Here is a 26,697-nt window from a genome sequence, read left to right as displayed (position 1 = left end):
TTCCAGTCAGTGGTGAGTAATCGCTTTTCTGATTTCCAGAAGTTATTTTCGGTCATAAGAGACAGTAGCAGCAACATTATGTACACAATAAGTTAAAAATTAAGTTACACAAAATGCAAAAAAATAACAAAATTGCACAATTGGTTGAGAGAATGTAAAACATCAGCCATGTTCTTTGGCGCCATCTGTTTCGCATCTGTTTCATGTATTGAGATGCACATCTCTTCAACCATTGGATTGCACCATCGACATACACTGAGTGTACAAAACATGACAGACAAACCAGGTGAAAGCTATGATCCCTTATTGATGTCACCTGTTAAATCCACTTTAATCAGTGTAGATGAAGGGGAGGAGACAGGTTAAAGAAGGATTTTTAGGCCTGGAGACAATTGAGACATTTTCGTGATATCCAATTAGTAGTTACAGTCTTGTCCCATCGCTGAAACTCCCCTACGAACTCGGGAGAGTCGAAGGTCGAGAGCCATGCGTCCTCCGAAACACAACCCTGCCATTCCGCACTGTTTCTTGACACACTGCTCACTCAACCCGGAAGCCAGCCGCACCAATGTGTTGGAGGAATAAACATCCAGCTGGCGACCGAAGTCAGCTTGCAGGCGCCCGGCCTGCCACAAGGAATCGCTAGAGCGCGATAGGACAAGGAAATCCCGGCCTGGCCAAACCCTCCCCTAACCCGGATGGTACTGGGCCAATTGTGCGCCGCCCGAATTGAGGCTGTTCTGAGGGCAAAAAGGGGTACAACTCAACATTTGGAAGGTGTTTCTTAATGTTTTGTACACTCAGTGTATTTGTTATGGTTTGTGTTCAGAGTACCCTATCTTGAAGCCTATAGGGGAATTACAAAAACCAACACGATGCTTATCCAGCCATTGGAACAATGTCCCTATCTGCCTCATCATGCCAGACCAGCTGTGCCTTCACAGTTGACTTCATGTTGCATCTGAATTGGAGCAAAGTCAAATCCAATATGCCATAAAAAGCTAAATCTGCTATGTAAAATACATTGTGGGTACTGGATAGATTTTTGATACACCAAAAACTATTTTGCAGAGCCAGAGAGACATTTGACACATTTCTATATTGCATAACTTCCGCAGGAACAAGTGTGTATTAACTCTTACTTAACTGGGTTGAGAACCCTTTCAGGTCATTTCAACCATTTCCATTTCAGTAGCTTCAGACAAGCACTAACATAAAAAGATAGAACATATATCTATCTACTGTACCTAACACATACTGTTCAAAAGCCTAATTGGATTCGTGACAAACAGCTGTAACCATCCAGCATCCTTTGAGCAGGGCAATCACAAAGTAGTCTGACTGGAAGCCTGAATACAGGCCCTGGTTTCTGACTGGTTAGGATCCTCTTTAGACAATGCTGTTGTGTAACTGAATTATCACATATTACCAAATACTGCTTCTCATATGAGTCATTCAAAGTAACTGTCTTGCTGATGGTCATTTGACTTGGTTATTATTATTTGTCTCTCACACAGAACCAAAGTGATTTACACCACATGTAACACTTGACCACCCATTTTGTCACACCTTTCCTTTCAGCGGGGTTCCTTCCATCAATAATTAGCAAATCTTTAGAAGAAAGGAGACGAGTGAAAGAGGACTTTATGGTCTAGTGTCACTTAAACTTGTAAAAGTCATTACCTTACTGTAAATGGTTTCACTGTAGAGTTCCTGCCATGAGTTTATGAAAGCATAACAGAAATAGCATTTCAGCGATTGACAAAGATCCAACCCAATGTATTTATCATTTTATTTATCTTGTGGGAAACACATTCAACATGGATGATTTTGCAGCTGATGAGTCGAAGGAGTGGGATCAGAGGCATCATGCTCTTAATATTTCTGAGGGGGGACCGATGACCAAACATATGTCTTAGTTTTTATTTTATATAAGACACTACTAATGATTCATTCTCATCCCAGTTGTTTACATTGAGGGGAGCATGTCACCTCAGGTTCAATGAGCATGATACCCCTGTGTTGGATGGCCGCTGACACATCGGCCTTGGAGAAATCAAACACACATTGCAGGGTTGTACTGGAGGTTGTCATTCTTCAGTTTTAAGGCTTGGATGTGCCACACATGGATGAGAGGTGCATTCTGGGTATGATTTAAGAATGAGCAAGACTGTCTAAAATGGCACTCTATTCTCTATATAGTGCACTGCTTTTGACCAAAGCCCACTATATAGGTAATAGGGTGTCATTTCAGATACAACCCAACAAGAACGTTCAATCCACCGACCACCATGTGAAGACATATATTATAAGGGTTTTCTTGATCAACTCTGAAGTCACAGTAATGGAGTCTGTTTAACATTCCCTTCTAACACAATTCTACGAGATTTTGCCTCATTATACTCATCTTTACTTTGTAATTGAAGGAAATCCAAATGAACATATTTACAATTAAAGTAAAATCAAAATCATCTTTGAGGGTATATGGTCTACTAAGCAAATGTACGTACCATACATATTATTTTAGCCTTTTTCCAGCAATACTGTATGTAAAATGGAATAAAATCAGCATTGGGATAAATAAGGGGACGTATGGCAAGATGAATGTCACATCTATTGCATGGATAAATATTGTGCCATCATACACGTTCAGCCTAGCTACTATTATTGTAGTTCGATAATAAATAAAACAGAGTATACTATCATAAAACTCAAAACTGTCATGACATACATTCTTCTCCCTTCGAGCCTGAGTGCACAGGTCAAGTAAAACATGTATATATTTTGATATTTCCTCCAATGTATTTGTTTTCTCCTTTACAAAATGCAGAAATGATCCCTTTTCATGCAGTATACATGTTCCAATGAAGGGCTGGCCAGCTTTGGAGGTCTGTGTTTGCCAGTAGTGTTGGTGAGTGTGGGTTAGGTTAGTCCGGTAGTAGTCAGACGGAGTAGTAGTAGTGTCCTCTACAGTGGTGTGTTGTCTGTTGGCAACGTCACTATCCTGCTTGCATCTCATACTCTGAAGAGCGTGAAGTAACGTTAACAGAATGCCCCTGAAACGTCGGTGAACCCAGTGATCCTTCAATCCTGAAAAACAGAGAGGTTATCCTTATAGAGCACATGCTTAGATGAAAGAATGCCGAGCATTCACATTCTCTTACATCTTTTTCAGAAGGATGGAAATGAAATAAATGTTTTCTGTTACTGCAGCTACTATGGCTGAAGATAACCCTTATGGAAAAACCACATGAATTTTACGTGAACACACGTGAAGTGTTCCAAAAACACGTGTTTTTATGTTATCACATGTGATCTTAATGTCAAGTTAATGTGATAACATGTAAAGCAACATGAAATTTGAAAACATGATCGCATGTGAAGTGTTCCAAAAACATATGTATTCACATGATTTCGCATGTGAAATTTCATGTGAAATCATGTGATTTTCCTTTAAGGGGAAGAAGCTGTTATGACTGGAGATTAAAAGCAGAGCATGAGAGGGGTCCTGTGAAAGACAGTCAATGTTTTGTCTGTTATCGGCAGAAAACAACTTTTTCCATCTAAACTAATACTTATGAGACACGTACAAACACAGTATCATACAGGCTGCATGCTAAGACATGACAAAAATAAATGAAAAAGGTTAATGCACAAGCACAAGCTCCGTCCGGTAACATGCCTCTGCTACAATGTACAGAAACCTAGATAATAAGAAATGTAAAATGGTGTCTCTTTCCTCAGCATCATGCCATAACAATAACCAGAAAAGAATGACCAAATCAGATAATGTTGCTCAATACACTCTCGAAATAACCCTTTATTTAATAGGAATGAGACAAACTGGCAATTTGAAAACTGTACTGTCGGTATTTCCAGTACACTATAAACAGTACCAGAGACATCCAGCAGACAGCACTATAGACATCAATCAAAACCCACCTCTACATTTTGACAAAAGAGAGTAAAAAGAAAATGCACACACCAATGAGCAAACGCACAACGTTTTAATTGCTTATTGTCAATAACGGTATTAGAAGCTGAAAGGAAAAAGCAAACATTCGCACTAAGAACATTTCTAGAGCAGGCATTTCAGCGATAGAAGCCAGCCATGGAAGGCTATACAGGATATAGACTCCATCCACACAGAAGGAATTATGATACTGCGCGGGGCACAGATGAATGTGGAGTGAAAGCTGAAAGCATAAAAACTAAAAGCAGCCTCAGGTTAGTAGAGCTAGCTGTATGTCAAGCAGCCTCAGGTTAGTCGAGCTAGCTGTATGTCAAGCAGCCTCAGGTTAGTCGAGCTAGCTGTATGTCAAGCAGCCTCAGGTTAGTCGAGCTAGCTGAGTGTCAAGCCGCCTCAGGTTAGTCGAGCTAGCTGTATGTCAAGCAGCCTCAGGTTAGTCGAGCTAGCTGTGTGTCAAGCAGCCTCAGGTTAGTCGAGCTAGCTGAGTGTCAAGCCGCCTCAGGTTAGTCGAGCTAGCTGAGTGTCAAGCAGCCTCAGGTTAGTCGAGCTAGCTGAGTGTCAAGCGGCCTCAGGTTAGTCGAGCTAGCTGAGTGTCAAGCAGCCTCAGGTTAGTCGGGCTAGCTGAGTGTCAAGCCGCCTCAGGTTAGCAGAGCTAGCTGAGTGTCAAGCAGCCTCAGGTTAGTAGAGCTAGCTGAGTATCAAGCAGCCTCAGGTTAGCAGAGCTAGCTGAGTGTCAAGCAGCCTCAGGTTAGCAGAGCTAGCTGAGTGTCAAGCAGCCTCAGGTTAGTAGAGCTAGCTGAGTATCAAGCAGCCCTATCGAGAAGGCGGTGACTGTAGACAACAAAGGAGCCAGAGGGATGAGGAAGGAATGGAGGGAGGTCAGTGTCCTGTCAGCCAGCCCCAGCCGTCACTGACCGACCGACGTTGTCCCCTTACCTGCGGTCACTCTTCGCCCTCCTCGGGCGTGATCTCAGTCTCTTTGTGGACCACTACTTTGGTCACTGACATGTCAGGGTGCTGCTCTTTGGCCTCTTTTATGGCCTGAGCCAGGGCCTAAAGACAGTACGCCAAACACCCCATGGAGGGAAACAGAGAGGAAGGTGGAATGGGTATGATCAGAATCACAAGTGTAAGGGTTGGACTAGTCACAGTATGTGTTTGTGTACACCTCAGTCACTGTGTTTGTACACGTTCGTCACTCTGTTTATACACGTTTGTCACTGTGTGTGTACACCTCCCGGTCACGGACCTCAGCTGTTGAGCAACAGAGCTTTAAGTCACTTAAAGGCAAAGCATCTCTCAACACAGTACCCAGCAGGCATAATATATAAATTATTTCAAATTTACGTCATTTTCTGTTATTCAGGTTGAGAAGCGGCCATATAACCAGATTGCAACCAACTGGTTTCTGTAGCAACCGGGTAAAGACGTATTGTTCATGACGACATTAACACGTGAAAGAAAAGATGTCAATTTGTTATCTAGTCAGATTACAACCAGATAAAGACGTCTTTCTGGTTGCTAAAAAGACAACTAGTATACAGCCTGACCATGACGTCATAAAAGACGCTATAATGATGTTATTGCCCGCTGAGTAAGGAACCCAATATTATCAGCATTGTAGTACCACCTGTGATGTTAAAATAGCTCTGCCTATTTAATAGCTGTAAGGCTACTTGCATGCTAAAGGACACACAGGGTAAGAGTGTCTTCCTACCTCGTCATGGTCAATGTCTGCATCCCCCGAGATGACGATTCTCTTCTCGATCCTCGTTTCCGAGATGCCTCCTTTCACAGTCTGGTAAAAAATCAAATGTAATTTAAGGGACATTTCAGTCAAGGAACAACTAAGTAAAACTATATTTAAATATATTTGGTATACAGCATGTTGGAAGCGGGAAGCAAACGCCAAGCTCAAACCAAATGAGCCATAGGAACCACCTTGGTTAAATTCTATAGCTACACCACTAACAGACCAGTAATATCTATATCCTCTATTCAAGGCTTCCCCAACTGGCCCCCAAGTTTACTGAGCAATTATTTCATTTCTTGTTTTGTTGGACATGAAAAAAAAATGGTAAAAACACCAGCAAATCAGCTTCAAGTAATTTTAATTTTGGAAATCTGTTCCAAAGTATTCCCACGCATAATAGAGATATACATGTATGTGATTGTATACAAATGTAGGCAAGGTTTGAAACTATTATCTGTTTGGGCTTCTTGCAGTCAATTTGCAGTCTACAAATATTTGTAATTATGTTCCGGACCCCTGAATATCCACTCAAGAAAAAAATCAGCCTGCGGCTGAATCTATACTGAGCACAAATATAATTGCAACATGTAAAGTGTTGGTCCTATGTTTCATGAGCTGAAATAAAATATCCCAGAAATGTTCCATCTGCACAAAAACCTTATTTCTCTCAAATTTTGTGTACAAATTTGTTTACATCCCTGTTAGTGAGCATTTCTCCTTTCATAAGATAATCCATCCACCTGACAGGTGTGGCATATCAAGAAGCTGATTAAACCGTATGATCATTACACAGGTGCACCTTGTGCTGGGGCCAATAAATGGCCACTCTAAAATGTGCAGTTTTGTCACACAACACAATGCCACAGATGCAATTGGAATGCTGACTGCAGGAATGTCCACCAGAGCTGTTGCCAGAGAATTGAATGTTAATTTCTTTACCATAAGCCGCCTCCAATGTCGTTTTAGAGAACTTGGCAGTACGTCCAACCGCCCTCACAACCGCAGACCACGTGTAACCACGCCAGCCCAGGACCTCCATATCCGGCTTCTTCATCTGTGGGGTTGTCTGAGACCAGCCACCTGGACAGCTGATGAAACTGAGGGTTTGCACAACCAAAGAATTTCTGCACAAACTTTCAGAATCCGTTTCAGGGAAGCTCATCTGCATGCTCGTCATCCTCACCAGGTTCTTGACCTGACTGTTTGAGGTCGTAACCGACTTCAGTGGGCAAATGCTCACCTTCGATGGCCACTGGCATGCTGGAGAAGTGTGCTTTTCACAGATGAATCCTGGTTTCAACTGTATCGGGCAGATGGCAGACAGTGTGTATTGCGTTGTGTGGGCGAGCGGTTTGTGGGGTTATGGTATGGGCAGGCATAAGCTATGGACAAAAAATACAATCGCATTTTATCGATGGCAATTTGAATGCACAGAGATACCATGACGAGATCCTGAGGCCCATTGTTGTGCCATTCATCCACCGCCATCACCTTATGTTTCATCATGATAATGCACAGCCCCATGTCGCAAGGATCTGTACACAATTCCTGGAAGCTGAAAATATCCCAGTTCTTCCATGGCCTGCATACTCATCAGACATATCACCCATTGAGCATGTTTGGGATGCTCTGGATCGACGTGTACGACAGCGTGTTACAGTTCCCGACAACATCCAGAAACTTCGCACTGCCATTGAAGAGGAGTGGGACAACATTCCACAGGCCACAATCAACAGTCTGATCAACTCTATGCGAAGGAGATGTCACGCTGCATGAAGCAAATGGTGGTCACACCAGATAATGACTGGTTTTCTGATCCACGCCCCTACCTTTTTTTAAAGGTATCTGTGACCAACAGAAGCATATCTGTTTTCCCAGTCATGTGAAATCCATAGATTAGGGCCTAATGAATGTAGTTCAATTGACTGATTTCTTTATATGAACTGTAACTCAGTAAAATCTTTACAATTATTGCATGTTGCGTTTAGTTGATGATCCCTGCTCTCTTCACTCATGCCCCTATTCATTCATGCTGATGGTGAATGAGAGTGGTGCCCCACTGAGGCCAGGTCAGGTAGTACCTACCTTGGTGATATGTGTGGTTGTGGTGGTGCTGCTGGTCTCTGAGGTGATGGTCTGGGCGCTCATCAACACCCCCGCCTCTGGATCAATGTCAGCGTCACCCTGGCACAACACAGACACAATACATCCTCTCCATTGAGTGCTTCAAAGCTGGGACTGAGAGACTGAAAAACAGGTCATCAAAAAGAAAGGACCAAGGCACTCTTCATATAATTAATTAAAATGCCTTTATTTGTATGGCATGTTCATTAGAAACAAAGTTTTACATTTAAAAAAAAAGTTGTTTCTATTGAACATGCCGTACAAATAAAGGCATTTTAATTAATTATATGAAGAGTGCTTTGGTCCTCCTTTCTTTTTGATGACCAATTCACCCCTTCTACCAAAGAGCACCTTCTGTCTACCAAAATGTACTATTGTGTACCTTTAGTAGCGCTTCCCTTCCTCTTACTACGAGATTGAAAAACAGCCTCTATCTCAAGGCCATCAGACTGCTAAACAGCAATCACTAACTCAGTGGCTGCTGTCTACACTGAGACCCAATCACTGGCCACTTTATTAAATGGATCACTAGTCACTTTAAACAATGCCACTTAAAATAATGCCACTTTAATAATGTTTACATATTTTACATTACTCATATCACATGTATATACTGTATTTTATACCATCAACTGCACCTTGCCAATGCCGCTCGGCCATTGCTCGGCCATCGCCCATATACTTATATGTACATATTCTCAATCAACCCTTTAGATTTGTATGTATTAGGTAGTTGTTTGGGAATTGTTAGAATACTTGTTAGATATTACTGCACTCTAGGAACTAGAAGCACAAGCATTTCGCTACACTCGCATTAACATCTGCTAACCACGTGATTGTGACCAATAACATTTGATTTGAAGAACAGGGTCGTGTTTATTTGGCACCAAACGGAAGAAAACGGACTGAAACAGAGGAATTCCCAGGGCTCTTTTTTGTTTTCTGTTGCAAAACTTTAAAAACTTTTATATTGTGTGCCCTAATGAATGAGGTTGAAAAGATGCACATTGGAGTATATGAGAGGAACCAGTACAGAGCATGAGCCTGAACAACCCTGACGTTTTGTGAGGACCTTTACCTCCAGTGACCGGTATGTGATGGTTTTCATTTCCGTGTGTATTACAGGTACCTCCTGGGTCACCAGCATCTCTGTCTCCTCCATCACGTCTGCCCTGTTGAAGGTCAGGACCTCTGGAGACTCCAGCACAGATGTCTGAGAGAGAGGAAGAAGGGTGAAATGGAGAGAGACAAAAGGAGACTGGTGCAGAAAGTTAGATCTTTATACCTTATGGTCACACGCTAGCGTACATCTACGCACAAACATGTTCATGACCACACACACACACAATTACAATTTCACCGTCTGTCTACAGGACATACACAAGCAATTTGTTTATTGGAAGGTCATATAAAATGCAGGAGAAGAAAATGGGAAAAAAGTTTAAAGAAAAGATTCACCCATTTTGAATATGATTGTTTTTGTGCATCTCTGAGCAATGTTCTATCACTTCCCTGGGACATCTCATGTGTATATTTGCTATTGCCGTTTAAGCAGGAAGAAATTCTGCCGGTATGACATGGCACTGCGATAAAGTCACTCTCACTAACCTGGAAGTTAATCGGAATACAACTTTTAGATTGTGAAAACGTCTGTCATACATGTCAGATTTCAATACTGGCCGATGTCAAAACGCAGGAAGTTGTCTTCTTTCGAATTAGCCATTGATCATATTTTTGATATTCCTACCTCAAGAAATGTGTAATTTAACGGATGGTCTAGCACATTTCTCCTATTTGACTGCCTCTTCAGTCCAGGGTGCATTGCATGGTGCCGTTACATGGCCATTGCGAATGTCAGACTCCACTCTGAGGCACATCGATCTGCAGGTTGAACATGGTGAGATTGTAAACTCCTAAATTGATAGTGCAGTTTGTTTCGGCGATTTTACAGCTAACTAGCTACTTCACATGCCGATATTGACTTTGATATCATTGTGTGTAGCTACGTTGGCTAGCTAGCCAGCCAGACAGCCAGCCCTAAGAGAGAGCATTGCATTGTAGGTTTTGTAGTCGACTTAAGCTGCAACAGATTTCCATAACGATTTTCACATGTTGCTACCAACCTTTTTATAACGACAAAATAACATATTTGTTCACAAAAAATATTGTTCTCACATATCAGTGTTATTTAACACTGTAAATTATAGGAATGAGTGGCTTTGGGTGGATAATTGTGGATCATTCATGAGATGCATGCTCTCTGATAAAATATAAAAAACTTCAATAAATGAATCAACATAAATGATAACACAAAATCCCAAAGCACAGAATAAGGGAGAATTTTGTGTTACAAAGAAAGTAAGAAAATGTCAAATGTTTACAATAACAACAACAACATTTGTTTTCCTGATGAAAGAGTTGTGTATCACCCAGGTCCCTTTGGACCCTGACCAAAGAACAAGGCAAAGAGATTTTCACTTCAGCCAGTCTGTGTCATGCATGACAGAACTCAACAGTGTTCACCACTGAGTAAGTCTTATTTATCTGAAGCTTTATATGGATGTGTGGAAGCCTATTAATTCATTTTGGAGAAGGCCAAATCGGTCTACCTGGCAGGATTGTACGTATTTATAAACAATTCCTGTTGCTTTCACTGAAACGGTCCATATCATTGAAATTGGCTGTGGACTTAAAACTTAATTGATAGCAACAGACTGCTATCTATTTAAGCTGTGCTTCTCATAGACGCGTCCATAAAACATTTAAATTATTGCCACTCATGATTGCCACAAAGGTAATCTTTGGGAACATTGGGGAAATGAGGCAGTACTACCAGGAAGGGATATGCACCATTTCCGCTGTGAAACTGTGTACATGTGCAGGTCGAAATATTCGAATTGAACGTTTATATTGCTGCTCCAAGAACAAACACTAACAGGCACACACACACACACACCTCCCTCTATGCAATCTTCCACTACAGTTTTCAATACTGCTCCTGGGTAATACATACAGTAGCGTGTATCTGCAGCTTGCAGTGTTTACAGCCTGCCTGGCCAGGGTATTGATTTCCAATAGAAACCCCAGTGTGCAGAAACAGGGACAGGAAACAGGAAACAAGGTCATTGTTTTCCCCACCTGCACATCACTACACACACAGCTCCACAGGCTGTAATGGCTGACTGGTATTATTGGTGAAGAGGAGGGGCAGGACTCGGAGAGTTGGGTGGCTTATCCAGTGGTAATACTGCTTATTACAGGCAAATGGGAGGCCAATATTGGGATAATTTTGGGAGGCTCGAGTGCAATTACAGGCGATTGTAAGGGTAAGCCTCGGCTAGATTGAGCACTTTCTAAGTAGCATGGGAAAAAAGGAATGTGAGACCAAGGTAGTTTCAGCTAGCTTTTCCAGTGCTAATGCAGGCGAGTGGGAAGAAGGGTTGAGGAGGTACTTACGGGACAACTAGGGAAAAGGTTGGGGCTCTTTGGGGTGTTACCTCTGAGTGAGCTCTAGCAGCAGCTACCTCCCCACTGAGACTCTGCCAGGATGCTCCTGTAGGAGAGGGGGACACAAAGCGCCCTCTCCAGTCCAGGCTGTTCTCTTTCTCCTCCTCCTCTGAGACTGACCCTGAGGACACCTCTCCCTCTGACGGACTGTCCAGCCCCAGGCCTCCACCTGAGCCTGCGGTTGGAGTTTCCTCCTCAGTCTCTGTCTGATTCACCGCCGCCCCTACAGCCTCGTCCACAGCGGCCTGGGCCGCGGCAGTCAGGGCAGACCCCGCGGAGGCTATGCTAGCGGTGCCGCTAGTGTCACTCGCCTCGCTGGGCGTGTCCGAGTCATCATGCATGCGCGTCCCTGTAAACCCAAGCACGGACTGAGGCCCATCATCCTTTATCCCTCCCAATGAATCTGTCTCTACCTGCTCAGGCTGCTGACCAGCTTGTTTCTCCATGTCGTCAGGCCGGTCGTCAGGCTGTTTCTCCACCGGCTGCTCCTGGTCCTCTGCCGGCTGTTCTTTCGGCTGATCCTCAACCTCTTCTGTTTGCTGGGATGATACCACCTCTGTCTGCAGCACGATACACTCCAACTTCTCTGTTGTCTAGCAAAGGAAACAAACAAGACGTCACAGTCAGTCTCCTTGAACCTGTGTGGGCACTTCAATTACTGTAGGCCTAGTATGGAATCAAATGCTAAAACAAAGACAAATAGCATGATTGTGTTTCCATACCGCAGGAAAGGGTTACTTTATATGTTAGTACCGACGGTGATCTTCTGAATGCATGTTGTCATTTAACATTGGTTGCATTGCATGATCGCTTTGTTTTCCACTTTGAGGTATTGAAATGTTCTAAAAGAGGAGTAGGGTTGAAAAATCAAATATGCGCCCGAATAAAGCTCTCACATTCCTCCTCAATAAAGTCATAGGACCATGTGGTACCTCTGTCTAGACAAACCATGTCCTCATAAACCTGTGCTTAACAATGTGTCCTCAAAGCTGTCCTAAACCATGTGTCCTCATAAAGCTGTCCTAAACCATGTGTCCTCATCAACCTGTCCTCTGTTTTAATGATCGGGAGGAAGGACGGACTGACAGGGAACAGGCAAGTGGCGATGACAGAAATGCCTGACAGACAGCATAGTGGCTAGAGCGACAACATTTCCTCACCAACAAGGACAAACGCATCAGGGACAAACAGTATAGATACTGAACAGGTCTCTTACAAAAGAGATGTTATCTCAATGTGAATAACCTGTATATGTAAAGTTGAAATCAAATCAAATAAATGATAACTGCTGTTATCCCATTTGTTAAGTTGTATATTGTCCATAGGGCGTAAGAGGCCACCTTGAGCAGGGACTGACTATGGGCAGGCGAGGCAGTCCAACCCTGCGTGCTGGTCTGATATCGGGCTGACTGTAAGAGAGCGGTGAGCTCCGGGGACATCTCCTCAAAGGTCGGCTTAGGCTGAGCAGACAGAGAGATGGGGAGAGTACACACACACACAGGAGTAGAAGAGACACACACACACACAGTTAGATACTGTACATACAAAGGAGGAGAGACACAGACAGACAGGCCTTTGACACAATGCCCAGACACAAGCTCAGGGGACGGGGTTTGTGGGGATTATTCATAAGAGCATTGAGGTGAAGATTGATCGCTAAGAAGGGTCATTTTAGAAGATTGGGTTTGAGAAGATAGAATACTTTAAGAACACTTAAGAATCTAGAGTGATTTCAATGGTTTAAAGTGATCATATGACAGTGTTTATCAAATGTGTTTTTTAATCCATGTTTGTATGCTATATTACGCAAATCTGAGCAATTGATAGAAACACCACCCTGTGACATGTCAATCACTTTACTAGAGCTTTTATACATTTATAGCACTTCTACAAAAGAGTGGAGCATCGTCAGCAATTCAACTTTACTAGGGAGACCTTATGGCAGCTCAGTACTTGGCTTTCATCTCTTGAGAATGTCAATCACAAAGGCAATAGATGAGACAGACAAGTATGTCTTGTGAGTCGGGATGTCTCCTCTTATGAATAGGGCCCATATCATAATCTCAGATCAAGCAGCCGAGAGTTCATAGAGGGCATACCAAGGGAAGTCAAAAGTAAATGTGGTAGGGCTGAAGCAGTCAGTGGCATACAAACCATAGTATACCGTACCGTACAATAAGCCAAAGTGTAAAGCATTAATTTGGTGTGGCTAGCAGCATGGGGAACCAGCTTAAAACGAAACACAATTTCATTTACATTGAAATGAAAGGGGTAAACAAATGCCAGTGCCCATGAGGCAGCAAGTTTGGCTTAGGAAAGCAATAAACAAATTACACCAAATACCGTGGTTAAGGGATTTGTGTCCAACTAAAAAGAGCAAAGGATAGAAAGAAAGAGACTCCCAAGCGATTCCTATAAACATTCAGTCGAGTGCAAAACAGAGCCGGGTCCAGGCTTGTTGCAGTAGATACGAAGACCAGGCAGACAGGGGCGGGATTAGCTTGAAAACATTTTGGGGGGCTACAGTAGGGAGGGAGAGGGGGGGGGCTTCAGGCATTTTGGGGGGGAGGGGTGTCATATCATCCTACCACTTTGGAGGGCGATGGGGTTCTGGATAGATAGGACACGGGGCCGGGGCTCAGACGCAGATCCGCCATTGGAGGCTTGGGCATTGTCATGGGAGACTTTGCCATAGGTGACTTGGCCATGGGGGAGCGCGGCGAGAGAGGTGTGTGAGGCGCAACGGGGGTGGTGCTCCTGTCTCCCAGGAGAAAAGTCTCCCTCAGCTGCCTCCTGCTGTCCGCTCTCGCGGCATCACTGATGTCCTGGCTGGAGCGGATGGACACCACGGTCCGCACGGCGCCCAGGCCCAGGGCACCGTCGCTGGGCTCGGATGGAGAGGGTGTCCTGGCCTCCTTGATGGTAATCATGGGGGGTCCGATTCCCTCCTGGGGCGGGAGACCCATGTGGACAGACACCGGCATCTCGTACTCAGTCGACACCGGGATGATCTTCACTGTGGTGGTGGATTGGTCTGCTGCCCTCTTCAGCTCCCTGGCAAACGCTGCCGGAGCAGCCGCCACCGCCTCCCCACCATCTTTGGCCCGCTTTGTCATTGTCACAATCTTGCCTGACATGGTGTCGTAGGACTTGCCCAGGGTATAGTTCTTCTCTCTCATCTCCTCGGGTTTGGAGGGGAGTTCGCTGCGGAAGCTCTCATACGCTTTCAACTCCTTGCCGACTATGCCACCACTGGTGCCGGCGAGCGCTCCTTCGGCCACAGTGTTAGTGACGGTCATAACTTTATAGTTGACAATGTTTTTCTTTTCGGTTACCTTAGGAGGGACTTTACTTACTATTACCCACCCGTCAGAATCCTACATACAAGATACATACAAAGACTGGGGTTAGCCAGTTCAACGGCAGGTTGACGTTAATTGTAATGAATCTTGCCCTGGAGGCCATTCCGCTTGATGGACCAGCTGCAAAGTCAAAATTGTCTATACGTAAAAATTTGGGTTAGGCATAATTTAAGGTTAGGGTTACACGGAACCCAAACCGGCTGCGCCCCCCACACTAAATGCGATCACGACACGCAGGTTGAAATATCAAAACAAACTCTGAACCAATTATATTAATTTGGGGACAGGTCGAAAAGCATTAAACATTTATGGCAATTTAGCTAGCTAGCTTGCACTTACTAGCTAATTTGTCCTATTTAGCTAGCTTGCCGTTGCTAGCTAATTTGTCCTGGGATATAAACATTTAGTTGTTATTTTACCTGAAATGCACAAGGTTCTCTACTCCGCCAATTAATCCACACATAAAACTGTCAACCGAATCGTTTCTAGTCATCTCTCCTCCTTCCAGGCTTTTTCTTCTCTTGACTTTATATTGCGATTGGCAACTTTCATAAATTACGTGCATTACCGCCACCGACCTATTTTGTCTTTCTCTCACCCACGTGGATATAACCAATGAGGAGATGGCACTTGGGTACCTGCTTCTATAAACCAATGAGGAGATGGGAGAGGCAGGACTTGCAGCGCGATCTGCGTCAGAAATAGAACTGACTTCTATTTTAGCCCTTGGCAACGCAGACGCTCGCGAGCAGTGTTGGTGCAATAATTGAATAACATATATGTCTAAATGTATTTCACAACACTCGCACACGCGACACGAGCGGTGTAGTTGGCCTGTTAGGCATTAGGGTTAGCAGTGTGGTTAGGTTTAAAAAATATTTTATGACTTTGTGGCTGTGCCAGATAATGACCACTCTGCACCGCTGCCTCCTGGGAAATATTCATAACAATAAATGCCAACTTGCAGTTCAATAGGGGGAGAAGGACTTCCAGTGGCAGTCCCAAGAAGAGCAATTCTTAAAGCAGCAACTTTAAACTTGCAAGCAACATAGATCATAGACACTATTAACATAGACAGCAACATAGATCACAGTTCTTAGTTGTTAGTGTATTGTTAAAGAGTGACGGCCTTTAAAAAGCAACAAATCCCGTTGAAAACGGCCTTTGTGGCATCGACATGAGTCAGAAAGAGTTTTAGTGTCAAAATTGACTACAAAGTGTAAATAGGAATAATTTGTCATAAAGTCAGTCTCGTCTAAAACAGTGTTGATTTGACAATGTCCATTTGCGCACTAAAATGGGGTGAACAGCTGCGGTGATTGCTCTCTATCCAATAGCATAGACAATGAGACAGACCTGCCCAGCAGCCCGATTTTGTTTACATAAGACAACATGTCGCCCATTTTTTAACTTGAGAAATATTGCACAAAACACCTTAGTTATGTGTTAAACTTAAACTAAAGCATCCTCTGCAAAAACTGAAAAATGTATTACAGATTTCTTGAGTAAACTTAGATTCATTCTGGGGATTTTGAGCAAGTGAAATAGGCTTCCGCGGCTACAGTGTCTCATCGGGGACAAACATCATTAACCAAACGCTGAATCGGTCAGGAAACACACCTCCAAGACAGAAATCTCGTTTTCTAATGAGCAACAGAAAAACACATGTGCCAATCGGCGTGTTCAGTGGCTATTTAAAACCGATCTCTATGTATAGCTAATTTACAGTAGACCTACATACAGATTCAAATTCTTCTCATGTTGTCATCCACTGCTGACAATGAATAACATAGGATTCTAGTCCTACACTCCCAAATGGATCTTTGGTTAAATATGTACAGTAAGACATGTTAATAATTCATAGACTTAGCTGGGTCTAATTTAACCAAGCAGCAGAGATGAAGGTGTTCCAATCACACAGAGATAGCTAGACCAGCATACATCCTGGCTACCTACCACAGTAGTCTTAGTATCCACAGGGCTATGGTTGATCTCCTCCTCAATGCTACCGCCTGCATCCATGGCTCTCTCATCCTCTCTCTCATCCTCTTTGCTCTACATGAATAGAAAAGAAAAACAAGACAAACAAACAGCCCGGCATGAATGAAGTAGAATGGAAAGTAGCTTTGAGGCGTACGCGTGTGGGCTGTATCCTATTACGGATATCATTACTCATTCTGTTTGATAAGAGTGTGTGGGATATGAGATTTCCATAAAACATGGCACAACAGTGTGTAACGATGGGACTTAAGTATCTCTCCAAACATACTCACACTATGAGGTTGATAACAGAGATAAGGGTCTGGATTAATGAGAACATTCTCTGCAGACACAATCCCTCTTCTTCCAGTATCTCACAAATAAAGAATGGGTCAAGGTTGCAAGACTTGGCTGAGGGGTAAATTGGCTCCTTTCCACACCTACTTTAATCACATCCAAACAGTCATAAAAAGAAATACTGGCAGAAATATGCAATCGTCGCTGCTACATGAATAAAATAAAAAATCCCCTTTCCTTGGTTACATCATCATTGCCGTTCTCCCGACCGCTTGATGTTTACACACACACACACACACACACACACACACACACACACACACACACACACACACACACACACACACACACACACACACACACACACACACACACACACACACACACACACACACACACACACACACACACTCTGCATGCAGAGGGGTGGGGGTTACTTCCTCCCTTTTGAAGTCCCTGCATGCTTTTCCATAGCAGGGCTGTGGTTGATCTTAGCCCTGCTAAAATGCTTAGCCGAGGAGGATGTTTGCTTCCTTGAGTCTCTCCCTCCCACCTCCATTTGGCAAGGTTACAGCACAAGGATTTATTACTCATTCACAGGCCAGGCTGCTAAAAATCAATCCAGCCCTATATTGATGTCACACTGTAAATTGTCCCCTGGTACTTTCAACCGGTGCTCCTTGTATCTACTTTTGGCTTCAGCGGTTGGATTTTGTAGTCTACACTTTTTGTCTGCATCAAGGAGCTGCCTCTGAATCACTTCCTTTCACAGTGGCTTAACTTCACTTGAAAAACTGCTTGATGCTTGGTAGCTACTTGAAAACGTCACTGGAGAAGGAAGGGTATAGGTGTCACATGTCATAATGAGGCAGCAATTATTTCCTAACATCTGTCCCTCTATCTCCAGTAGTGGGGTGTTAAGCACCTTCCTCCACCTGTATAGATTATTGAGTAGCTTTTCAAGGAGACACGGTAGAGGCCCCGGTCTCCTGAGATTTGGCATGGAGAGGAGGGATCTCATTCATTGCAGCAGGCACATCTCAAACTTCTCACACTGCAGCAGGCACATGTCAACCTTCTCACACTGCAGCAGGCACATGTCAACCTTCTCACACTGCAGCAGGCACATGTCAACCTTCTCACACTGCAGCAGGCACATGTCAACCTTCTCACAATGCAGCAGGCACATGTCAACCTTCTCACACTGCAGCAGGCACATCTCAACCTTCTCACACTGCAGCAGGCACGTTAACCTTCTCACACTGCAGCAGCCACATCTCAACCTTCTCACACTGCAGCAGGCGTATCTTAACCTTCTCACACTGCAGCAGGCACATGTCAACCTTCTCACAATGCAGCAGGCACATCTCAACCTTCTCACACTGCAGCAGGCACATGTCAACCTTCTCACACTGCAGCAGCCACATCTCAACCTTCTCACACTGCAGCAGGCACATCTTAACCTTCTCACACTGCAGCAGGCACATCTTAACCTTCTCACACTGCAGTAGCCACATCTCAACCTTCTCACACTGCAGCAGGCACATCTCAACCTTCTCACACTGCAGCAGCCACATCTCAACCTTCTCACACTGCAGCAGGCACACGTTAACCTTCTCACACTGCAGCAGCCACATCTCAACTTTCTCACACTGCAGCAGGAACATGTCAACCTTCTCACACTGCAGCAGCCACATCTCAACCTTCTCACACTGCAGCAGCCACATCTCAACCTTCTCACACTGCAGCAGGCACATCTCAACCTTCTCACACTGCAGCAGGCACGTTAACCTTCTCACACTGCAGCAGGCACATCTCAACCTTCTCACACTGCAGCAGGAACATCTCAACCTTCTCACACTGCAGCAGCCACATCTCAACCTTCTCACACTGCAGCAGGCACATCTCAACCTTCTCACACTGCAGCAGGCACGTTAACCTTCTCACACTGCAGCAGGCACATCTCAACCTTCTCACACTGCAGCAGCCACATCTCAACCTTCTCACACTGCAGCAGGCACATCTCAACCTTCTCACACTGCAGCAGGCACGTTAACCTTCTCACACTGCAGCAGGCACATCTTAACCTTCTCACACTGCAGCAGGCACATCTTAACCTTCTCACACTGCAGCAGCCACATCGCAACCTTCTCACACTGCAGCAGGCACGTTAACCTTCTCACACTGCAGCAGGCACATCTTAACCTTCTCACACTGCAGCAGCCACATCTCAACCTTCAAATCATGCCCTATCAAAAGCAAGGATGCTATTTCTCTTTAAGTCAGGATAGTAGTGTATGTACTTCCAGCAGTTTTAAACTTGACTCAGCTTATCAAGGAGCTAATGAGCAGCTGATTAGTAGAACCAGGTGTGTTAGAGCAGGATGGAACAAAAAGCAGCATAATGTCCACCCATGGATTACATGTTACCGGATTTCTAATTCTACGTGTTTTCACCCACTGAGGTTCTACTAAATGTGTAATTAAAACACAGGGGTCTCTAAACGCTATATGGATGCCACCCCCCCTCTCTATTCAGTCCCTTTACAATTTGACAGTGAATTTACCGGTACTTCATCGAGCTCCAGTGGTTCGATCATAGGGGCTTCGTCGAGACGCAGCGAGCGCAGGGGGGACGAGGACAGCCTCTTCTCCCACTCGGTGAGGCCGGCCGTGTCGGCGCCCGTCTCCAGGAACGACCTCTTGAGCTCGCTGATGTTGGTCGCGTGTTTCAACAGCTCCTCTGGCGTGCCCACTGTGTCCTGAGGAACAGAAAGAGAAGTCATTTGACTGATGCTACTGCTAATACTAGATTTTAAATGTGTATGGATATCAATTTAACGTAGTAGCATTGTGTCCTGTTCTTTCAGGCTGTTTAACGTTTATGTCCATGTTTTGAACAATACTGAAAATAACATTCTATTGAAAAAATTATGCTACTGGACGCTAGTCAGCAAGCTACAAATCAATCCTTTAAAAACAAAATAAGGTAGTGAATGAGTTCTGCAATGCAAACGCAATAGGAAATCAACGGTGTACTATGAGACGAAATTACAATTCTGAATCTTTGTGAGTGCAGCTTGTGTGCTGCTTTTGAAGTAGCGTGGCTAAGTATCGTCTTGGTGACAGATTGACAAACATAATGTCCAATAATTTGATGTATGTTTATATTATGTTCACAGGTGCAGTGCAGTGTAATGGGCTGTATATACAGGATAATCTATCCAAAACAGGCAGAACATGCATTCAAAAGAACACTGCAATGCATTTGCCTCTCTTGTATACTTATGAATTATCCACATTTTGTGGTGAATCCTAAGGTCGAATTTTCACTTAGTCTCACATTGACATCAATGCATGAATAAGTACAAATTTAACTGAAGTGAAAGTTAAGATTCACCTCTTTGTAAAGAAGTATTCATAGACATCAATTGAACCTTAATTCATCGTATTCTCTATTTATAAGCAATAACTCCCAATCTAGCATATCACGTTAATGTATTACAGCAAAAACTAAATCACCCCAAAAACACTCCATGCTTACTAAGTATGTTAGCTAGTGAATCAACATTGGACAGTTCAAAACGATATGTTATTGTGGTCAAAATGGGAAATCCACTGTTACTGTCCAAACCTAGTCCTTGACCAAAATGTCACCAATCTCCATGCACTAGCCTGGCGTTCCATACTGTACCAACCTCTAACATCAGCACACTATGTCTGACAAACACATTCTCTCCTTTAATTCGCCTTATGAAACTGTTCTGGAAGGGAAATTACAGTCATTTAGATGTTGTTGCATATAAAATCCACATCTCCTCATAGATTGCAGATCTTGATTTTGGAGCCTACAGTGATTTTGAATCCCAGGTTCACAGGTTGTGGATGAAATGGTCGTTTGACGAGCTGTGGATGAAATGAGTGTTAAGGCACCATACACTAGTTAATATACCTGTGTCTTTAACTCAGACTCGTCGTCTTGGTCCGACTGGCAGCATGGGAAGCACAGAGAGGGAATTTGATATCAAAACCGCAATACAACACAACAGGTTATAGCTTATAAGAGAAACTATCAAATAACGCATTGAATGGATAATCAGACAATCCGATATTGTTGAAATAGAAATATGGAACTAAAGAACGTAAGACTTCTACAAGAACAGATGAGAGTTGAGGTGAAGTGTCTACCCGTGGTACAAACCTCAGTAGCTGTCAGTTCACCATCAACACAAGTGTCAGTCAGTTCCGTCTGTTTAGTAGTAACACAGTAGAACATCCAATGGACAAGCGTGAGGAGAAAGAGAACCGTGGCTGTTAGGGTTGAATGTAGGATTTCCCAGAACTCATATTTACCAAAACATTAGCCATTAGCAAAGTGGTTCAACAAACTAGTGATGGTAAATCATTTTCGGGGTAAAAAAACAACAGGAAATGCATTAAAACATATTCAGAAGACCTATGTCAATATCATTCCATTAGAATACATTACAGATGACTCCACCAGCTTGAGGTTGCTCTCCTGCCTTCTCAATTTTCATCACAAATTAATTTACAGTTAGCAGGTTGCCCTTTCACAATAAGCAATTAGGACTCTACTAAGAACTCTTCTCCTAGGTAACGAGTAACTATAGACATTACATCTGCCAAAGTTAATTAAGTTTAAGCTCCTCGTAATCAACTTTCACAATGAATGAACATCACGTCTAAACAAGCACTTTTCATTTCTACATTTGAAATAGTCAGAGTCTGTTTCCGAGTCTTCTGGCACTGATCTGAAGTCGCCATTCAGCCAGAGTAGAGACGGTTCAGGTTCGGGGACTCTGAGTTATCCATTAGTGAGTTATCAGGGCCCTGCCTACCTGATAGAGAGCGTGGCAGAGCGTGAACGCACAGGACGGCATTCCCAGACAATGAGATTTGTGCTGCTTCACTACCTTAGAAAAATGATGACCACCTGGCTCTAGTCTGTCTGAATAGCTCTGGCTGGCATAGCTAGGTTACACTCTGGGCTCCGGCATTAAACAGCTTTCATTTTCAGAGTGGAATCTGGGCACTCAGAGGAATTTGTTTTAATGTATTATAGAGAGAGCTCAGGGGTGGACTGAGGACAGAGATAATTGATTGGGTGTGGAGAACTATACCTTATCATGTCGAATGGGAGAGGTTGGACTTGGCTGAGACATCTCGGTGGCTTTCGTGGTCTCGTCTTCCTCCTCCACCTCCACCTGCACCTCTACTTCCATCTCTTCCTCCGCCTTCCTCTCCTCCACCTTTTTCTCCGGTGTCACCGTGGTGATGAGGTCACTCACGGCAATGCCCTTCGCCCTTCCGTATAGATCCGAGCCCATCTCTGAAGCATGCACATAGACGCACATGCATGCACACGCACGCACACAGGCACGCACATACACATACACACACACACACACATCATTTTGCATTAAGGAATTGTCATTTTCCTCTAACTGAGGCAACATTGCAGGTTAGCAGGTTGGAGCGTGAATGTAATAAGCTGCAGGTTGTATCAGCATAGTCATCACAACCATTGACTCATGGAAGATAAACCTAAAAACACGCATTAAATCCCATTCCCATTGATAATAACACTATTATTATCAACGTCAGAGCTTTTCATTCAGATATTAGCCTTGATCTGTAATTAAAGCCAATATTCCATAATCATTGTGTGGTTTGAAATGAAAAGCATCTCATAAGCAGTATTATATATTAAAATCGATACCATCAAGGGTTTCAGTCACAACAGTAAGCACCTAACGAAATACCACGCTCCAGATTTATGAGAAAAGGCTATATATATATATATATATATATATATATATATATATATATATATATATATATATATATAAATTGCTATCAGTTTCCATGCAGAGGTTTAAATGCTAGGGTGACTACCCTCATCATCAATTTTCAATTAACATTAGACAGCAATCCCTGATAAGCGGTCATTTTTCAGCTCCTCTATGGGCCGGACTTACAAACATTCTCTAACTGACTGCAGCTTTTGAATTCCTCCCATTGACTGATAATGAAAGGCTCAAACTGCATGCACTTAAATACCAACATAAAAACTACTGCGTCAGAACCTAAACGAGAAAGGGGGAAAAAATATGCAGTTGGCAGATGATATGGTATTGGATGTGCTGGTAAATTAGAAACGTTTAATATTCCATCATTGCTATGAGTCAGCTCAGACAAAACATGCACTGCATCCCTGCTGTGAACTTAGAACACAGCTTATTAGCTTTGTTGATCATTCAGGACATTAAACAATGACTACTGTAACTATGTTAACTTATATCATCTCCCTACGTCACTGAAAGCACAAGAATCATTGTAACGAGCTGGGAGAATGAGCGAGCGATTGCTGAGTCTCTTTATAGATCCAGGCCACATAAGCCATTAGCGGCCAAGCTAACACAACAAGGCTGGGATTTTTTTCTCCATTCTTTTTGAAACAAACAACTACAAGTGAACAGCTATGAAGGGAGGGCCATGGTGCGTTCACATGCTAGACGGGGAGCCCCCCCCCAATCAGCATGGGAGCATGCAGCGCAAGCCTGATCAGCACCGAGGGGTGTCTGTAACCAGCGCCCAAAATACAAAACAAAATGGCTACCGTCGGAAAAAGGAAAGAAGCAGAGATGGGATCATTAACTAGCAGGCATAGCTAGCTCAGGGGCTACATCTACTGTTAGCACGTACAGAGAGACACAGTGCATAATATCTACCTGTTGGTTTAGTGCCGTTTAAACTAGCAGGTGGTTTAATTCTCGGTGATACAGTTTTTTGGGGTGAACTCCTTTTGGGTGAACTCCTATTGGGTGTACTCCTTTTGGGTGTACTCTGCGGAGCTGAGGAGGATTGCATAGAAATTCAATATTACGGGGGAAGATTCAACATTAACATGACACATAATATTATTCAAAGCTGAGCATTAGGTAGTCAGCTGAGCACTTGGGAGAAAGAGGGAGAGAATATTGTTTGTTTATATAATAATTTTGTAGAGCTATTGACTATGGATTTGAATACATGAACGTTAAAGAATGTGTAAGTTGTCTGGTTCACAGTATTATGGAAAGCCTCTTAAGACTAAGACACTGAATGGATACACTTTCTGATGGGATGAGAACAGACAGTCAGACACTAAACTTTCTCCCATCAATGAAGAGTTGAGACAGAAAAATCAATGTTGCCTTTTAGGTCCAATGATACTGATGGAGTCTGAAACTAATATGGGCCCCGGGGCGGCTCATATTCAATTGATATCACAGCCAATTGGCCGAGTCTCTCTTTCACGTCAGTTAGCTAGTGAAATCCCGCCAAAAAAGCTCTTTATTCCTAAATGAAACAGCAACATTTGCATTCAAACAGACAGGTTTTCGTCACAGCTCAGATATGACATGGGAGGGGCGGGGGGCGGCAGCATAAATACAATAAAAAACGTAATTCTCCAATTAATCAGCGAACGGGGGAGAACAAAAGCAGAGGGTGCATCGTCAAGCGAAGATGACAAAACAACACAATGGGGTGCCTGGTAAATCCCTGTGGCGATTATCCGTTCCCTCAGAAGGGGGTATAAAATAAACAATCTTTTCGATTCTCTCTGCATACATAGCCGTCGTCACTACGAGCCATTTATCTGCGGCTTCCTCTGTGAGCTGGCTTGAAAAATAAAGGACTTTACCCGTGGTTTGGGACTGGTTGATAAAGACAGGGGAGTGAGGGACGGCCCTGGGTGCTTTCAGGGGATGAAAAGGCATTGTGAGTGCAGAGCGGCGAGGATAACAATGGCTAAAAACTGTAATTAGTCTGAGCGGCGTACTGAGGCTTTAGAGCCTTCACAGCATGGCTGCTTACGGAGGTTCTCTTAAGCTTTCATGTAGACTAGGAAATGTTGAAGCTGTCAAGCAAGCGACCACTTTCAAGACAAACGGCGACCAAAATGGCTCTGTGGAGAATATCAACTATCGTTCTAGGGATATTCAAGGGAAATTATTCCCTATTCACGCCAGTGACACTTGTAAGTCAATGACAGGTCTGGGAGGACTTGAGTGAATTTCAATGTTTGTGAAGACCAAATCAAGTGTGATTGATTGACAGATGTTACAAGGTGTGCAGTGGTATGGCCATTATGACAAATTAGTGCATTGATTGATTGGTGCCTGAGATGCATGTAAAAACATCTCTGGATACTGTAAATCCCTCTGACTTGGACAGCTTAGAAACAAATACTTCAGAAAAGTGCGGACATGAACACGGAGGACAAGGGCAACATATGATTTTCATAAGTGCGATGATTTAGGTTTGGTTGTTTAATAATGTCCTGTAGCTTGCTTTGTCCTGTAGTATGCTTCCCCAACTCAAACTCTATGGGGAGAAATGTGATACAATCCTCCTTCATTCCTAACCGCTTCAAAGAGAAAGGTTGATGGGACTACAAACCTCCATCCAGGCTGCGAGACATGATGTAGCGCTTGCTGGTGGAGCGCTCAAAGCAGGGCGCCGGGCGGACGATCTGGGAGCTCGCTCGTCGAGTCTGGGCCTGGGTTCTCCCGCTGTAGCGGAACTTAGAGCCCAGGTTTAGGAACTTCTTGGGGGGAGTTTCTGGAGACACCAACCTAGAGGACAGAGAGGAATGTTGAGGGCAGGAGAACAAAGAGGAGACATTAATCTACCTAGCGGTCAAGAAAGACACACAATTACAGCAGGGATGGGCAAATGGTCCTGGAGGGAAGCAGTGTGTGCAGGCATTTGTTCCAACCCAGCATGAAGTTAACCAAGACAATGTTCAATAACTATGGATTTACATCCAAAACCCTCCACTGAAATGGCAGATGTCTACACGTTGAGGTGGTGGCCCAGGTCTCACCTGAAAAAGGTGTGGTGCTCCACGCAAACCTTCCATAATCTCTTGGCCGCCCTATGGTTGGGGAGCTTGAACCCAATTGTACTTTCAAACTGCTCAAACTGATGACAAAACATACAGAAAAAAACACACAAACACAGGGATCATCAACTAGATTCAGGGACAATTTCTTTCTTGAGCGGATGGTCGGGGTGCCGGAACATATAATTTGTTGACTGCAACAAGTCCAAACAGATATGTTAGATTAAAAGATAATCATTTCAAACCTTGCATACATTTCTATATGATCATGTGTCTCTCTCTTATGCGTGGGAATACTTAGGAACAGATTTCTTAAATTAAAATCACTTGGAGCTGATTTCCTGGTGTTTTTACAGTCTTTTATTTCCAACAATAAATGTTGTATTTATTTTTGCTCAGAATACTTGGAGGGCCAAATAAAACCACACGGGCCAAATTCGGGCACACGGGCCACCAGTTGGGGAACCCTGTTCTATGTGATGCTATTCTATGTGATGCCATTCTATGTGATGTGCATACTACCTTCATACATGAAACAGGATCTGGACATTGCTTTCATGTCAGCAGGGCCTTATACTGATATGCTTACCTCTCCAGGGCGTATTTTGATGTAGAAATTATTCCTTTTGTAGGAGATCTTGAGGACCTTGGGCCAGGCGAACCTGTTGATGCGCAAGCGATCGCGGTAGATCAGAAGACCACTGGAGCACACGCCCAACATGATCTCAACACCCTCGGAATCCTGGGAAGGAATGTCAGGAAGCGTGGTTAACAACCTGACACTACTCAAACG

General features: G+C 43.6%; 1 protein-coding gene and 1 long non-coding RNA gene across 20 annotated transcripts in view; one reads left to right on the top strand and one right to left on the bottom strand.

The window, feature by feature from the left end:
* Window positions 1–1,778: 1,778 nt before the first annotated feature.
* The window catches only part of LOC139531757 (protein 4.1-like), an 83,235-nt gene continuing 58,316 nt past the window's right edge, over window positions 1,779–26,697 (bottom strand). For 7 of the 19 annotated variants that reach the window (XM_071328553.1, XM_071328538.1, XM_071328537.1 and 4 more), the window contains 18 exons: window positions 26,494–26,646; window positions 25,887–25,984; window positions 25,460–25,635; window positions 23,746–23,868; window positions 22,135–22,343; window positions 21,195–21,242; window positions 20,946–20,981; window positions 20,692–20,757; window positions 19,561–19,755; window positions 16,673–16,771; window positions 13,943–14,731; window positions 12,695–12,814; window positions 11,768–11,947; window positions 8,926–9,060; window positions 7,809–7,907; window positions 5,688–5,768; window positions 4,907–5,023; window positions 1,779–3,090 (listed from right to left, as the gene is read on the bottom strand). In XM_071328553.1, the coding sequence (XP_071184654.1) occupies window positions 4,913–5,023; window positions 5,688–5,768; window positions 7,809–7,907; window positions 8,926–9,060; window positions 11,768–11,947; window positions 12,695–12,814; window positions 13,943–14,731; window positions 16,673–16,771; window positions 19,561–19,755; window positions 20,692–20,757; window positions 20,946–20,981; window positions 21,195–21,242; window positions 22,135–22,343; window positions 23,746–23,868; window positions 25,460–25,635; window positions 25,887–25,984; window positions 26,494–26,646 (2,718 nt within the window). In that variant the 3' untranslated portion in view covers window positions 1,779–3,090; window positions 4,907–4,912. The remainder of the gene's footprint in view (window positions 3,091–4,906; window positions 5,024–5,687; window positions 5,769–7,808; window positions 7,908–8,925; window positions 9,061–11,767; window positions 11,948–12,694; window positions 12,815–13,942; window positions 14,732–16,672; window positions 16,772–19,560; window positions 19,756–20,691; window positions 20,758–20,945; window positions 20,982–21,194; window positions 21,243–22,134; window positions 22,344–23,745; window positions 23,869–25,459; window positions 25,636–25,886; window positions 25,985–26,493; window positions 26,647–26,697) is intronic. The other 12 variants (XM_071328545.1, XM_071328546.1, XM_071328549.1 and 9 more) reach the window with 9 other exon arrangements.
* LOC139531760 (uncharacterized) lies at window positions 9,060–12,648 on the top strand. The gene is made up of 2 exons (XR_011666425.1): window positions 9,060–9,744; window positions 10,281–12,648. It is a non-coding gene; the product is annotated as an uncharacterized lncRNA (long non-coding RNA).

This window comes from Salvelinus alpinus, chromosome 10 (genome assembly GCF_045679555.1).
Source record: "Salvelinus alpinus chromosome 10, SLU_Salpinus.1, whole genome shotgun sequence".
NCBI classification, from domain to species: domain Eukaryota; kingdom Metazoa; phylum Chordata; class Actinopteri; order Salmoniformes; family Salmonidae; genus Salvelinus; species Salvelinus alpinus.
This window is presented reverse-complemented; position numbering and strand designations above follow the sequence as displayed.